The following is a 15,812-nucleotide window of genomic DNA, read 5'->3' as shown; positions in this document are numbered from 1 at the left end:
GACGGACCTGATTCTGAAGCTTGCACCGCCTTTGCTTGGGTAGGTACACATACCCCGAGGCTGTGTCGAACCTGGCCCCCCAAATATTCTAGGGACTGCGAGGGGGTCAGGTGACTTTTGGCCAAATTGACGACCCAGCCCAGAGACTGAAGTACTGAGACCACTCTGGCTGTTACATGCTGACTCTCTGCAGCAGAGTTTGCTTGAATGAGCCAGTCGTCCAGGTACGGGTGAACCCAAATACCCTCTCGCCTTAGAAAGGCAGCTACTACCACCATAACCTTCGAAAAGGTGCGGGGAGCTGTGGCGATGCCAAAAGACAAGGCCCGGAACTGGAAATGCTTTCCCATCACCGCAAACCTCATACACTTCTGGTGCGGGGGCCAAATTGGAATGTGCAAGTAAGCTTCTTTCAGGTCCAGAGATGTGAGAAACTCTCCTGGCTGTACCGCCGCAAAGACGGAGCGCAGGGTTTCCATGTGAAAATGCCGCACTCTCAGGCACTTGTTTAATTCTTTTAAGTCCAGAATAGGGCGAAATGACCCTCCTTTTCGTGGCACCACAAAGTAGATGGAGTAGCGGCCGCAGCCGTGTTTGGCAGGCGGTACCGGGGACATGGCTCTTATCTGAATCAGACCTTGTAAAGTCTCCTCTACCGCCGCCCGTTTGGCGACAGAACCGCATCGGGACTCCACAAACACGTCTCTTACAGGGGTGTCGAATTCTATTCTGTAACCGTCTCTGATCAGGTCCAAGACCCACTGATCTGAGGAAATGTTGGTCCACTCCTCGGCAAAGAGGGAAAGACGTCCTCCGATGATAGGACTCTAGGAGAGGGCCGGCGCACCATCATTGAGAGGGTCGCCCCTGAACTCCAGGCCTTGAGCCAGCGGCTGTGGAACGTTTGTCCGAGCGAAAGGAGTTCCTCTGCTGAAAATGGGCACGAGAAGTGAACCCAGCAGAACGTCACGGGCGGTACCTTCGAGCTTCATGGAAGCGAGGTCTGTAAGAGGAGTGGACCGCCGCACCCTTAGAGGAAGGCTGAGGCCTATCTTCGGGCAAGCGCTGGGATTTAGCCTCACCCAGGCCCTTCACAATTTTCTCCAACTCCTCACCAAACAGGAGAAGGTCTTGAAAGGGCAACTTCACCAACCTTTGCTTAGAGGCATGTCAGCCGTCCAATGCCGTAGCCAAAGAAGATGGCGAGCCGCCACTACTACTGCCATGTGTTTAGCCGAAGCTCTGACAATATCATAAAGGGCGTCAGCAAGAAAGGACAAGGCCGACTCCATCCGCGGAGCCACATCTGAAAAGGGCTCCGCTCCATCACCGGGCTGTTCCACTGCCTGTTGCAACCAAGCCAGGCAGGTTCTAGCAGCATAACAGCTGCATGCAGACGCCCAAATAGTGAGACCTGCAATTTCAAATGACCGTTTAAGTGCTGATTCCAGTCTACGGTCTTGAATATCCTTCAGGGCAACACCTCCTTCAACAGGTAGGGTAGTTGTCTTTGTCACAGCTGTGACTAGGGCATCCACTTTAGGCATAGCAAAGCGAGCCATATGCTCCTCACTCAGAGGGTATAATTGCCCCATAGCCCAGGAAACTTTCAAAGGTCCCTCGGGGTCAGCCCATTGAGCCGAAATAAGCTCTTGGATGGAGTCATGCAAAGGAAAGGCTCGAGCAGGCTTTTTGGTACTAGCCATCCTAGGATTCACAGAGGAGGCTGTGCCACTGGCAGGGTCCTCAATAGAGAGAGCCTGCAGGGCATCAGAAATAAGCGCTGGCAGCTCATCTTAGTGGAAAATCCTCACCGCGGAGGGATCGTCCAGATCCTGAGTCACTTCTGCACCAGACTCTGGCTCCTCAGACCATGAAGGCCTGCCAGAGTCCTCCGAATCCTCGCAGCCCGACCACGGGGGGGGGGGGGGGGGGGGGGGAATGGAGGTGCAGCGCACTCTGAAGGGGAATGAGCCCTTCTGCGCTTCATATTCTGCCAATTATCAGGGAATAACGCCTCAGAGGGCATACCCAGGCTAGAATCCATCGGGGGGGGGGGCATTAGAAGAGGCCCCTGCAGGGCTTTGTGGGAGAGCTCTTTTAAGCATGCATGCTTTATGCATTAATAAGACAAAATCAGGGGAGAAAAACTCACCCTGGGCACCCGGATCTCTGCCGGGGCTAGTAGCTTCCATATCAGCCTCACTCCGAGGCCTCCCCCCGGGCTCAGGACTCTCCGTCTCAGCGGAGGTCGCACCATGTGGTAAATTCAAAATGGCGCCCACTGCCAGCTCAGAGCGCGAAGAATCGTCACTCGCTATGCTCGGGCCAGCTCTAACGTCTGTACAGCACGATTTACAGAGCCCCACTGCTGATCTGCGCTTGCCACACTTGGAACAGCGCTTTACTGTCTCTGCAGCCATCGCCGAAAATGGCGGTAAAATTCAAAATGGCGGTTCGCACCAAAATCGCCCCGATCGCGGGCCCACCCCAGAGGAGTCAGAAAACACTCTTACCTCACTGGACCGAGTATCACAGCTCCGGTCCCACAGAAAAAGGCAAGGAAAAACCTGTGTTTCAGCGTCTAAGCGCCAAAGCACGACGCGACTTTTTTTTTTTTTTTTTTTTTAACGCTGTGAGGAAAGCAGAGGTAAATAGAACTCCGGAGGCTCAGGTGAGTGAGAAAGGCAGGGAAAGGGCGAACCTATGTGCCTTTAAAGTGAAGCTGCTATAGCCTCCAACACCCCTGCTAACAACTGGCAAAAGCACAGGAGCAATCTCCAGGCAGATTTTAGATGGAGCTCGAAGAAGCTGCAGCCACTCTGCTAGGGGAGATAGAGAATACTGAAGAGAGGCAGTGGAGCAAGCTGGTATGAGGCACTGAAAAAAAGTGTGCTATCTCCCTCTGCTGGTTGATGGACACAACCCAGATGGCTGCATCTGCTTGATGACAAGGAAATGTGGGATATAAATGTTCTAAATAAATGAATAAAAAGTTTATGCGATCTTAAATGACCACACATGCAAATAACCCTTGCAAAAGGGCAAACATGCGACCTCATCGCACAAACTGTCCACAGACCAGAACCTAATAACAGAAACCAAATGGACAGAAACACCATGGACCGACCACTACAAACTTAACCTATCCCTAAAATGGCGGAAAAGGGGTTCTCTCCACATACGAGAACATACAACCCACACCACAAGAGGCCAAACAGACTCTGAAACATTCTGGCAACAGATATACAATAATGATTGGACAGCACAGACAGACTCCATATACTACCTCTCAGAATGGGACAAAAGATGTAGACACATATTAGACCAAATAGCACCCTTACGAACAAGAACCTCACATAGACATAACTCAATACCGTGGTTCAATGAAGAACTGAAAAAACTAAAAACACAATCCAGGAAATTGGAACGAGCATGGAAAAAAATAAGAGACGAATATATACTCAACGCATGGAAACAAATACATAGGAAATACAAATACACAATAAGACAGACCAAAAGGTCATACTACAAAACTAAAATAGGGCCGGATTACAAAGACACGAAGAAACTATACCATCTCGTGAACAAACTACTAGACATAATGCCGGTCACCACAACCAATAATGACATCCCATCTGCAGACAACCTTGCTAAATACTCTAACGAAAAAATTGCAAACCTATGCAAAACCCTACCTCAGAACAACACGGACACCGAAAACTTCATCAATGGACTGGACCCAACCCCTGGTGAATACCCAGTGGACTGAACCTGGTCAAATTTCGCTCTCCTCACTGCTGATACAGTTACCCAGGCGATTAATGGGTACTCCAACAGTCATTGTCAATTGGATACCAGCCCCAGCTCCCTAATAAAATCCCCCCCCCCCCACCGCTTCATAATAGACCTCACATCCCCACTTAAACTTCATGCTTCAACAAGGTATCGTCTGTAAAGAAAAAGGCAATATCCTGCTCACCCCAATACCAAAAAAATACAAGAAAAAAAATAAATGATGTCACCAACTACCGCCCAGTAGCACCTATCCCATTGGTAGTCAAATTAATGGAAGGCTTGGTAACCAAACAACTTAATGATTACATTAACAAATTCACAATACTACATGAAATTACAATCAGCATTCCGCCCCCTACATAGTACTACTTACACTTCTAACGAAATTCAAGCAGGAAACAGCAATAGGTAAAAGTATACTTATCCTCCAATTCCACATGTCCAGTGCGTTTGACATGGTCAACCATAATATATTACTGAGACTCCTAGATTACTTCGGAATCGGTGGAAACACACTCAAACGGATCAAGGGTTTCCTAACCACCAGAACATATCAAGTGAAATCAAGCACAAAAATATCATCACCCTGGAAACCAGATTGTGGAGTACTGCAAGGATCACCACTATCACCAATCCTTTTCAACCTCATGATGACCCCACTAGCCAAGTCCATATCCATTCAAGGCCTCAACCCATTCATATATGCTGACGTCACAATATACATCCCCTACAAACACGATCTGGCAGAAATCACCAATGAAATTCAGCTCGGTTTGAACGTCATGAACGCATGGGCAAATGCAATCCAAGTAAAACTCAATACAGATAAAACGCACAGTCTCATCATCTCATCCCAATACAACACATACAAACCCACAAACATTAACACCCCAGGATATACCCTCCCTATCTCAGATAGTTACTCCAAGAATTTTCAGGCTATCGACCAGAACCTCTCACTAGAAAACCAAGCGAAATCTACCATAAAGAAAATGTTTCACTCAATGTGGAAACTCAAACGCATGAAACCATTCTTCCCGAGGGAAATATTTCACAACCTGGTACAATCAATGGTACTCAGCCATGCAGACTACTGCAATGGCATTTATGCGGGATGCAAAGAACAAATTACAAAGAAACCTCAAACCACTCACAACACAGCAGACAAACTTATATTTAGAAAAACGCATTTTGAAAGCACCAAACCCCTCCGAGAAAAACTGCACTGGCTTCCAATCAAAGAACATATTGCTTTCAAAATCTGCACCCTGGTTCATAAAATTATTTACGGCGAAGCCCCGGGATACATGACAGACCTCATAGACCTGCCAACCAAAAACACAAGATCAGCACGAGCATACCTAAATCTCCACTACCCAAGCAGCAAAGGACTCAAATACAAATCAACTTATGCATCTAGCTTTTCCTATTTAAGCGCACAACTATAGAACGCACTACTGCCAAAAATAGCAAAAACAACTTATGATTATCTGAAGTTCCGGAAAGAAGTTCTGAGAGAAGAGGACATTTCTCTGGTAAGTGAACGCTACTTTGCTTGTGCTTTGGGAACTTAAAGATTGGGGTTTAAAGGAGGAATTGTAGGTTAGTGTTAGGCAAACTTAAAAAGCAAATTTCAACAGCTAATCTCCATAGTCTTTTCCACTTAGTTTTAAAAGCCTTGCACCACAGCATTAACAGATAGAATCTAACAGCCACTGCAGGATCTAATTTAGTATTCCCACCCACCCCTAGGACAACTCCTCATTTATAGTCAGTTATTGTAATTAGGGTAACAAGCAAGGAGTGCTCTTATAGAGTTTTAAATACATTTCATTACCATCTAAGAAGGAAATACTAATAAATCATACAATACACTATATAAAGTAAAAGACACTTTTATATTAGGCTAATATCCTTAATATTTTGGCAAGTTTTAAAATATTGGAAAACTCAAAAACACTAAGATGGAGTCAGCAGTCCAGCAGCGAGAGGGGTGCTATCCAGTCTTTTGCATTGAGTGTCACATGTATGATTATCTCCCAGTTGGTGAGATGTCATATGTTTGCGCCCGATGCAAAGAGCTCCTAGCTCTTAGAGAACATGTCCGTTCTCTTGAGGCTAGAGTAGCAGACTTGGTGGAGCTGAGGAAGACAGAGAGGTACATAGAGGAGACCTACAGGGATGTTGTAGAGAGGTCCCACCTCCAGTCTAGTAGCCCTTGTGCTACCTTGGAGGAGGGAGGTCTCCTAGAAGGAGAGCATCACCCTGGTGAAGTAGGAAGTACTCCTGTAGCCAGGACCTGCCCACCAGGGGATGTACTATCCTCTCGCACTGAAGATATGTCTCCAAGTGCTGCCCGGGAGGGAAAGGTTAGGACAGCTGTTGTAGTTGGTGATTCGATCATTAGGCATATAGATAGCTGGGTGGCTGGTGGACGTGAGGATCGCCTGGTGACTTGCCTGCCTGGTGCGAAGGTGGCGGACCTCACGCGTCACCTAGATAGGATTTTAGATAGTGCTGGGGAGGAGTCTGCTGTCTTGGTACATGTGGGTACCAATGACATAGGAAAATGTGGGAGAGAGGTTCTGGAAGCCAAATTTAGGCTCTTAGGTAGAAAGCTCAAATCCAGATCCTCTAGGGTAGCATTTTCTGAAATGCTACCTGTTCCACGTGCAGGGCCCAAGAGACAGGCAGAGCTCCAGAGTCTCAATGCGTGGATGAGACGATGGTGCAGGGAGGAGGGTTTTAGATTTGTTAGGAACTGGGCAACATTCTGGGGAAGGGGGAGCCTATTCCGAAAGGATGGGCTCCACCTTAACCAGGGTGGGACCAGGCTGCTGGCGTCGGCATTTAAAAAGGAGATAGAGCAGCTTTTAAACTAGAAATGGGGGGAAGGCCGACAGTCGCTCAAAAGCGCATGGTTCGGGAAAAGGTATCTTGCAAAGATACCTCACAAACAGGGAAGATAGGGTTTCTGGATAGTGAGGTTACACAACAGACCGTGGTAGGCCAGGTGCCCTTAAATACAACTAAAGATCAGACAAAAGATGTCAAATCAATAGTGTCAGGTACTAAGCATCATGCAAATAAGAACAACAAACATACTCTGAAATGTCTATATGCAAATGCTAGGAGTCTAAGAAATAAGATGGGAGAGTTGGAATATATTGCACTAAATGAAAAATTGGATATAATAGGCATTACTGAGACCTGGTGGAAGGAGGATAACCAATGGGCCACTGTCATACCGGGGTACAAAGTATATCATAATGATAGGGTGGACCGGACTGGTGGAGGGGTAGCATTGTATATTAACGAGAGCCTTGACTCAGATAGATTACAAATTCAGCAGGACACAAATCACACCTTTGAATCACTGTGGGTTGAAATTCCATGTATAAAAGGGAAAAAAATGGCGATAGGAGTGTACTACCGTCCGCCTCGCCAGGATGAGCAGGTAGACACAGAAATGATAAAAGAAATCAGAGACGCGAACAAAATGGGCAATGTGATAATAATGGGTGACTTCAATTATCCAAATATAGACTGGGTAAATGTAACATCGGGACACGCTACAGAGATACAATTCCTTGATGAAATCAAGGACAGCTTTATGGAGCAACTGGTGCAGGAGCCGACGAGAGAAGGAAAAATTCTAGACTTGGTCCTTAGTGGAGCGCATGATCTGGTGAGGGACGTTATGGTACTGGGGCCGCTTGATAACAGTGACCATAATATGATCAGTTTTGACATCGACCTTGAAGTAACTATACACAGAAAGTCAAATACGTTAGCGTTTAACTTTAAAAAAGGAGACTATGATAAAATGAGAAGAACGGTAAAAAAAAAAAAAAAAACTTAGGGGTGCAACTGAGAGAGTAAAAACTGTACAACAGGCGTGGACGCTGTTCAAAAATACCATCCTGGAGGCCCAGGCCATACATATTCCGCAAATTAGAAAAGAAAGACGGAAGTCCAAAAGACACCCGGCCTGGTTGAAAAGTGAGGTGAAGGAAGCTATTAGGGCTAAAAGAAACGCCTTCAGAAAATGGAAGAAGGAACCGTCTGAAAATAACAAGAAGCAGCATAAGGAGTGTCAAAGCAAATGCAAGGCGCAGATTAAGAAGTCCAAGAGGGAGTATGAAAAAAAGATAGCATTAGAGGCAAAAAAACATAGTAAAAATTTTTTTCGGTATATTAAAAGCAGGAAGCCGGCAAAAGAATCGGTTGGGCCGCTGGATGACCGAGGGGTAAAAGGGGCGATCAAGGAAGACAAAGACGTAGCGGAGAGACTGAATGAATTCTTTGCTTCGGTCTTTACCGAGGAAGATTTGGGTGGGATACCGGTGTCGGAAATGGTATTTCAAGCGGACGAGTCGGAGAAACTTACTGACTTCATGGTAAACCTGGAGGACGTAATGGGGCAGTTCGGCAAACTGAAGAGTAGCAAATCTCCTGGACCGGATGGTATTCATCCTAGAGTACTGATAGAACTGAAAAACGAGCTTGCGGAGCTACTGCTAGTGATATGCAACTTATCCTTAAAATCGAGCGTGGTACCGGAAGATTGGAGGGTGGCCAATGTAACGCCCATTTTTAAAAAAGGCTCCAGGGGAGATCCGGGAAATTATAGACCGGTGAGTCTGACGTCGGTGCCTGGGAAAATGGTAGAGGCTATTATTAAAAACAAAATTACAGAGCACATCCGAGGACATGGATTACTGAGACCAAGTCAGCATGGCTTTTGTGTGGGGAAATCTTGCCTGACCAATTTACTTCAATTCTTTGAAGGAGTGAACAAACATGTGGACAAAGGGGAGTCGGTTGATATTGTGTATCTGGATTTTCAAAAGGCGTTTGACAAGGTACCTCATGAAAGGCTACAGAGGAAATTGGAGGGTCATGGGATAGGAGGAAATTTCCTATTGTGGATTAAAAACTGGTTGAAGGATAGGAAACAGAGGGTGGGGTTAAATGGGCAGTATTCACAATGGAGAAGGGTAGTTAGTGGGGTTCCTCAGGGGTCCGTGCTAGGACCGCTGCTTTTTAATATATTTATAAATGATTTAGAGATGGGAGTAACTAGCGAGGTAATTAAATTTGATGATGACACAAAGTTATTCAAAGTCATTAAATCGCGACAGGATTGTGAAAAATTACAAGAGGACCTTACGAGACTGGGAGACTGGGCAGCTAAATGGCAGATGATGTTTAATGTGAGCAAGTGCAAGGTGATGCATGTGGGAAAAAAGAACCCGAATTATAGCTACGTCATGCAAGGTTCCACGTTAGGAGTTACGGACCAAGAAAGGGATCTGGGTGTCGTCGTCGATAACACACTGAAACCTTCTGCTCAGTGTGCTGCTGCGGCTAAGAAAGCGAATAGAATGTTGGGTATTATTAGGAAAGGTATGGAAAACGGGTGTGAGGATGTTATAATGCCGTTGTATCGCTCCATGGTGCGACCGCACCTTGAGTATTGCGTTCAATTCTGGTCGCCGCATCTCAAGAAAGATATAGTAGAATTGGAAAAGGTGCAGCGAAGGGCGACTAAAATGATAGCGGGGATGGGACGACTTCCCTATGAAGAAAGACTAAGGAGGCTAGGGCTATACAGCTTGGAGAAGAGACGGCTGAGGGGAGACATGATAGAGGTATATAAAATAATGAGTGGAGTGGAACAGGTGGATGTGAAGCTTCTGTTCACGCTTTCCAAAAATACTAGGACTAGGGGGCATGCGATGAGACTACAGTGTAGTAAATTTAAAACAAATCGGAGAAAATTTTTCTTCACCCAACGTGTAATTAAACTCTGGAATTCGTTGCCGGAGAAAGTGGTGAAGGCGGTTAGCTTAGCAGAGTTTAAAAAGGGGTTGGACGGTTTCCTAAAGGACAAGTCCATAAACCGCTACTAAATGGACTTGGAAAAATCCAAAATTCCAGGAATAACATGTATAGAATGTTTGTACGTTTGGGAAGCTTGCCAGGTGCCCTTGGCCTGGATTGGCCGCTGTCGTGGACAGGATGCTGGGCTCGATGGACCCTTGGTCTTTTCCCAGTATGGCATTACTTATGTACTTATGTACTTATATGTACTTATGAACTAAAAAAACCTGTTCAGAAAGGCATATCCCACTGACCCAACACAAAAACCTGAGTACCCTCAACACAACAAAACCAAAGACCGTAATGGGCATATCCTAACTCTCCCTCTTCCTCCCTAAGTTCCCCCAATGCATCTACCATACATGAACATTATTCTACCACAGCACCACCTTGTATTTGTTTATACCGGACCTGGTGAACGCCATTACGGTACTATGTAAGCCACATTGAGCCTGCAAATAGGTGGGAACATGTGGGCTACAAATGTAACAAATAAATAAATTTTGCCACATAAAGGAGGCACTGTTGCTTTAATAATTCTATGAATGTCAATGCCACAGCATATAGTAAAATACTCAACTCACTCATCAGTAGATCCTGCTAAAGGTCTCTTGGAACGCTTGATGGCGTAGAGGCACCCATCCAGCCGCTTCACACACTTGTAAACTGAGCCAAACTCCCCAGAACCAATCTTCTCCAATTCCAGAAACTCTGTCTTGTAGCGGGAGACCATATTGCTCTCCTGTAAAGAAAATCTCTGGGAAGCGGATGCAAGAGAAGAAAAGAACAAGCAATTGTGACTTATTAAACATACGCATTAACACAAAAGCAAGACAAACAGCACTGCTAGAACTAGGCTACATGTGATTAGAGTGAATGAACGCTTACTGCTTACAACTCTTTCAAACCACATTCAGTCCCAACAGACAGCATTCCCTGATATCCTGGTGCAAAGCCTCGCCCTACTGACAGTGCATTTTAATTCTGACATGCAGCACAGTCTGCTCTCTCAGTACTGAGCCTTTCACAGAGACAGCTCTAACCAATGTACCTCAGCCTTGACTTTTTGTACACAGTTATTTCTTCTTCATACAAGATCTAGCACAGTTACAGCCAGTCATTATTATTTTAACTCTTTCCCAACCCCATTAACTTGATCCCAATCTCTCCATAGTGCTTTTACCCATCCCCCCACTCCCTCCTTCATTCTCAAGGTTTTCATCATGCATGACCCAAGTTCATTTTTCTCCTAAACATAGGAGTTCTGCAGAGTCCATCTCACCTTAGCACTGGAAATATCCAGGTTATTCTTACTAATGTGTGCTTTGAGGAAGGACTATAGTTCAACTACAATGAATAGTTACTGAAAGAACCTTATTATTAGCATGATACAAACAGCATTTTCTATGAAACAAAAAATGAGTGGGCTCAATAATCTTATGTTTAGATAGAGCAGTCAGTGTTTCCAAAACTCTATGCTCCCGGCATACAAGCAGTCACTTGGAAGCAATGAACCAGAGGGGGCTATGAATGGAATAATAAAAATGAAATACAGGACCATAGAGATTTGTGGACTACCAGTCAAACAAGCCTGAGGCAATTCATTATTTAAAATCAATCTTAAAGACATCTGAATGGGTCTCTGATCTACACTTAACACTGTACTTTAGGACAGTAGATCAGATAAGTCCTTATCATCAGCCATGTTTAAATCAATGTTGAAACCAGTCACCAACACCACACCATGCTCGATAGCCTAGATGTAAATATGAACAGTTTGAAATGTCTATATGCGAATGCCAGGAGCCTAAGAAATAAGATGGGAGAGTTAGAATATATTGCACTAAATGAAAAATTAGATATAATAGGCACCTCTGAGACCCGGTGGAAGGTTGGTGGAGGGGTAACGTTGTATATTAAAGGAGAGCCTTGAATCAAATAGATTGAAAATTCTGCAGGACACAAAACACATCTTGGAATCACTATGGACTGAAATTCCATTTGTAAAAGGGAAAAGGATACTGATAGGAGTATACTACCGTCCGCCTGGCCAGGAAGAACCGATAGATGCAGAAATGTTAAAGGAAATTAGAGACACAAACTGGCCAACACAATAACATCGGGGCACGCTAGGGAGGTAAATTTCCTTGATGAACTCAAGGACTGCTTTATGGAGCAGCTGGTACAAGAGCCGATGAGAGAAGGAAAAATTCTAGACCTAGTCTAGATTTGGTGTGGGAGGTAATGGCGCTGGGGACGCTTGATAACAGTGATCATAATATGATTAGATTTGAGATTAACTTTAAGTATATATAGGAAATTAAATACGTTAGCGTTTAACTTTTAAAAAGGAGACTATGATAAAATTATTATTATTATATTAGCATTTGTATAGCACTACCAGACGCACGCAGCGCTGAACACCTGATACAAAGAGACAGTCCCTGCTCAAAAGAGCTTACAATCTAAATAATACAGACAGACAAGACAGTTACGGGAGAGGGAAGTAATAGGTGAGAAGGAAGGCAGGGACAAGGGGAGGGCAATTGAGAAGTGGCTAGGAGCTAAAAAGCAGCAGTGAAAAGGTGGGTTTTCAGCATAGATTTGAAAACAGGTAGAGATGGAGCTAGACGTATAGATTTGAAAACAGGTAGAGACGGAGCTAGACGTATAAAATAAGAATGGTGAACCCCCCCCCCCCAAACTTAGAGGAGCGGCTGCGAGGGTTAAAATTTTACACCAGGCGTGGATGCTGTTCAAAAACGCCATCATGGAAGCCCAGGCCAAATATATTCCGCGTATTAAAACAGGAGTACGGAAGACCAAACAACAGCCAACATGGTTAAAAAGTGAGGTGAAGGAAGCTATTAGAGCTAAAAGAAAATCCTTCAGAAAATGGAAGGAACCAACAGAAAATAATAAGAAACAGCATATGAAGCGTCTGTTTGCGCTTTCCAAAAATACTAGGACTAGGGGGCATGCGATGAAGCTACAAAGTAGTAAATTTAAAACGAATCTGAGAAAATGTTTCATCACTCAACGTGTAATTAAACTCTGGAATTCGTTGCCAGAGAATGTGGTAAAGGCAGTTAGCTTAACATAGTTTTAAAAAGGTTTGGACAGCTTCCTAAAGGAAAAGTCCATAAACCATTATTAAATTGGACTTATTGCATTTGTATCCCACATTTTCCCACCTATTTGCGGGCTCAGTGTGGCTTACAATAAGATATGAATAGTAGAAATACATTTGTTACAACTAGGTTATGGATTACATTGAACAGGGTTGTGCGAGACATTCGAATATCATTGGGAATATAACAATGGGACATCAACATAGAAACATTGGAAGGCGACAATGGGAAAAAAGGGCATTGTTAGACACCATGACATATAGTGTATATAGTTCCGTGAATAAATGTATGATTGACTGGATAACGGGATGAGGGATAAGAAGTGGATGTGCATCCATTACAAATGGGATGTATCAAAGCAATCACTAGATAGGGCGGGAACAAGCCACACCACGCGCAAGCACTTTTGCTCCAAAAAGCGCGTCCCTCCTGGCAGCCACATCCAGCCTGTAATGATGGGCAAAAGAGAGCTTAGAAGCCCAAGTAGCTGCACTACATATCTCTTGAAGAGAGAGTACTCCTGTCTCAGCCCAAGAGGAGGAAATCACTCTTGTGGAATGTACCTTAAAGGCGTCAGGCAGAGGCCGGCCAGATAGCAGATATGCAGAAAAAAATGGCTTCCTTAAGCCAACGGGCTATAGTGGCTTTAGACGCTGGAGACCCTCTGCGAGGGCCTGACAACAAAACAAAAAGGTGATCAGAGGTCCTGAAAGCATTTGACATCTGCAGATACTGCAACAGAGCCCTGCGCGCATCCAGAAGGTGCAACTGCCCAAAAGATTCCGGAAACTCCTCCCTAGTAAAGGAGGGCAGAAAAATAGGCTGGTTTAAACGCTGAAACCACCTTAGGCAGGAAGGAAGGCACAGTACGTACCGTAACTCCGGACTCTGAGAATTGCAGAAATGGGTCTCAACCTTGACAGCGTCTGGAGCTCAGACACCCGTCTCGCTGATGTAATGGCCACCAAAAAGACTGTCTTTAGAGTCACATCTTTCTCCGAAGCGCACCTCAGCGGCTCGAAGGGCGAACACTGAAGAGCCTTTAATACTAGCCCCAGGTTCCAAGCTGGACAAGGGGCCCGCATGGGAGGCCAGAGCTGAAGCACCCCTCTAAGAAACCGTGCAATGTCCTGATGCGCAGCCAGGGAGAGGCCCAAGACCTTCCCCCAAAAACATGCCAACACTGCCACTTGAACACGCAGGAAATTATAGGCCAAGCCTTTTTGTACACCATCCTGCAAAAAGTCAAGTATCGGCGAGACAGAAGCCCGCATGGGTGTGATCGCTTTAGAAGCACACCAAGCCTCAAACTGGTGCCAGATCCGAGCATAGGCCACGGAAGTGGAACGCTTGCGGGCCTGCAAGAGAGTGGAGATGACCTTGTTAGAATAGCCCTCGTCTCTCAATTGCACCCTCTCAATAGCCATGCCGTAAGACCTCCATGGTCACCGGGCCCTGCGTCAACAGGTTTGGTACCAGAGGCAAGGGTAGGGGAGCCTCCACCAGCATCCGCTGGAGGTCCGTATACCACGGCCGCCTGGGCCAATCTGGGGCAATGAGGATCACCACTCCATGATGCAGCCGAATTCACAGAAGACGCCCTATTAAGGGCCAAGGAGGGAACACATACAGGAGGCCCGGAGGCCAGGGTTGAGCCAAGGCATCCAACCCTGTTGAGTGAGGATCTCTCCATCTGTTGAAAAAGGATGGGACTTTGGCATTTGTGCTTGAGGCCATATGATCCGCTACGGGCGTTCCCCATTTGGCACAGATCTGAAGGAACACTTCGTCTGCCAGCTCCCACTCCGCAGGGTCGATTTGATACCTGCTTAGAAAATTGACTTGCACGTTGCTCTGACCTGCTATGTGAGCTGCTGACAGAAGCTGCAAATGTAGCTCGGCCCAGTGGCATATCTGAGCGGCCAGTGCTTGGCACTGAGTGCCGCCTTGACAATTTATGTAGGCCACTGCTGTCATGTTGTCCAACAGAACTCTGACAGCCAGTCCCTCCAAAGTCTTGTGAAAGGCCAGAAAAGCCTGGAATATCACTCAGTGCCAAGCGATTGATGGAACACCCCATTTCCTCGGGTGTCCACAGACCCTGGGCATAGCTTCCCTGGCAATGTGCTCCCCAGCCCTTCAGGCTGGCATCCGTTACCACCAGGCACCAATCAGGAAGCACTAGCGGCATTCCTCGCCGCAGCATGCTGTCTGAGAGCCAACACTCCATACTGAGTCGGGCTGCAGGGAGCCACCTGAGTCTGCGTTGATACTCCTGGGACATTGGAGGCCATCATTGAAGCAGGGCAATCTGCAGAGGTCTCATGTGCGCTCTCGCCCATGGCACCACTTCCAAGGTGGCCATCATCGACCCCAACAGCTGGACAAAGTCCCAAGCTCGCAGGCGAGGCATCCGCAGGAGCAGACGGACCTGATTCTGAAGCTTGCACCGCCTTTGGTCGTGTAGAAAGACAAACCCCGAGGTCGTGTCGAACCGGACCCCCAAATATTCTAGAGATTGATAGGGGGTCAGGTGACTTTTGGGTATATTGATGACCCAGCCCAGAGATTGCAGTACTGAGACCACTCTGGCTGTTACGTGACAACTCTCTTCTGCAGAGTCTGCTCTGATGAGCCAGTCGTCGAGGTATGGGTGAACCCGGATACCTTCTCGCCTGAGAAAGGCAGCTACTACCACCATTACCTTGGAAACGGTTCGGGGAGCTGTGGCGAGGCCAAAAGGCAAGGCCCAAAACTGGAAATGTTTTCCCAAACACTGCAAACCGGAGGAACCGTTGGTGCGGGGGCCATAAAGGAATGTACAAGTAAGCTTCTTTCAGGTCCAGAGACGTGAGGAACTCTCCTGGCTGAACTGCCGCAATGACAGAGCGCAGGGTTTCCATGTGAAAATGCCACACTCTTAGTGACTCGTTGACTTTCTTTAAGTCGAGAATGGGCCGATAAGACCCGCCTTTTCGCGGCATCACAAAATAAATG

At 46.2% G+C, this 15,812-nt stretch overlaps 1 protein-coding gene across 5 annotated transcripts in view; it reads right to left on the bottom strand.

The window, feature by feature from the left end:
* The window catches only part of WEE2 (WEE1 homolog 2), a 455,705-nt gene that overhangs the window by 215,629 nt on the left and 224,264 nt on the right, over positions 1-15,812 (bottom strand). For all 5 annotated transcript variants that reach the window (XM_030216446.1, XM_030216444.1, XM_030216449.1 and 2 more), the window contains one exon: positions 10,269-10,441. In XM_030216446.1, coding sequence (XP_030072306.1) covers positions 10,269-10,441 — 173 coding nt within the window. The remainder of the gene's footprint in view (positions 1-10,268; positions 10,442-15,812) is intronic.

Source organism: Microcaecilia unicolor, chromosome 10 (genome assembly GCF_901765095.1).
Source record: "Microcaecilia unicolor chromosome 10, aMicUni1.1, whole genome shotgun sequence".
Taxonomy (NCBI): Eukaryota; Metazoa; Chordata; class Amphibia; order Gymnophiona; family Siphonopidae; genus Microcaecilia; species Microcaecilia unicolor.
The sequence above is the reverse complement of the archived record's forward strand: the minus strand, read 5'-3'. Positions and strand labels throughout refer to the sequence as shown.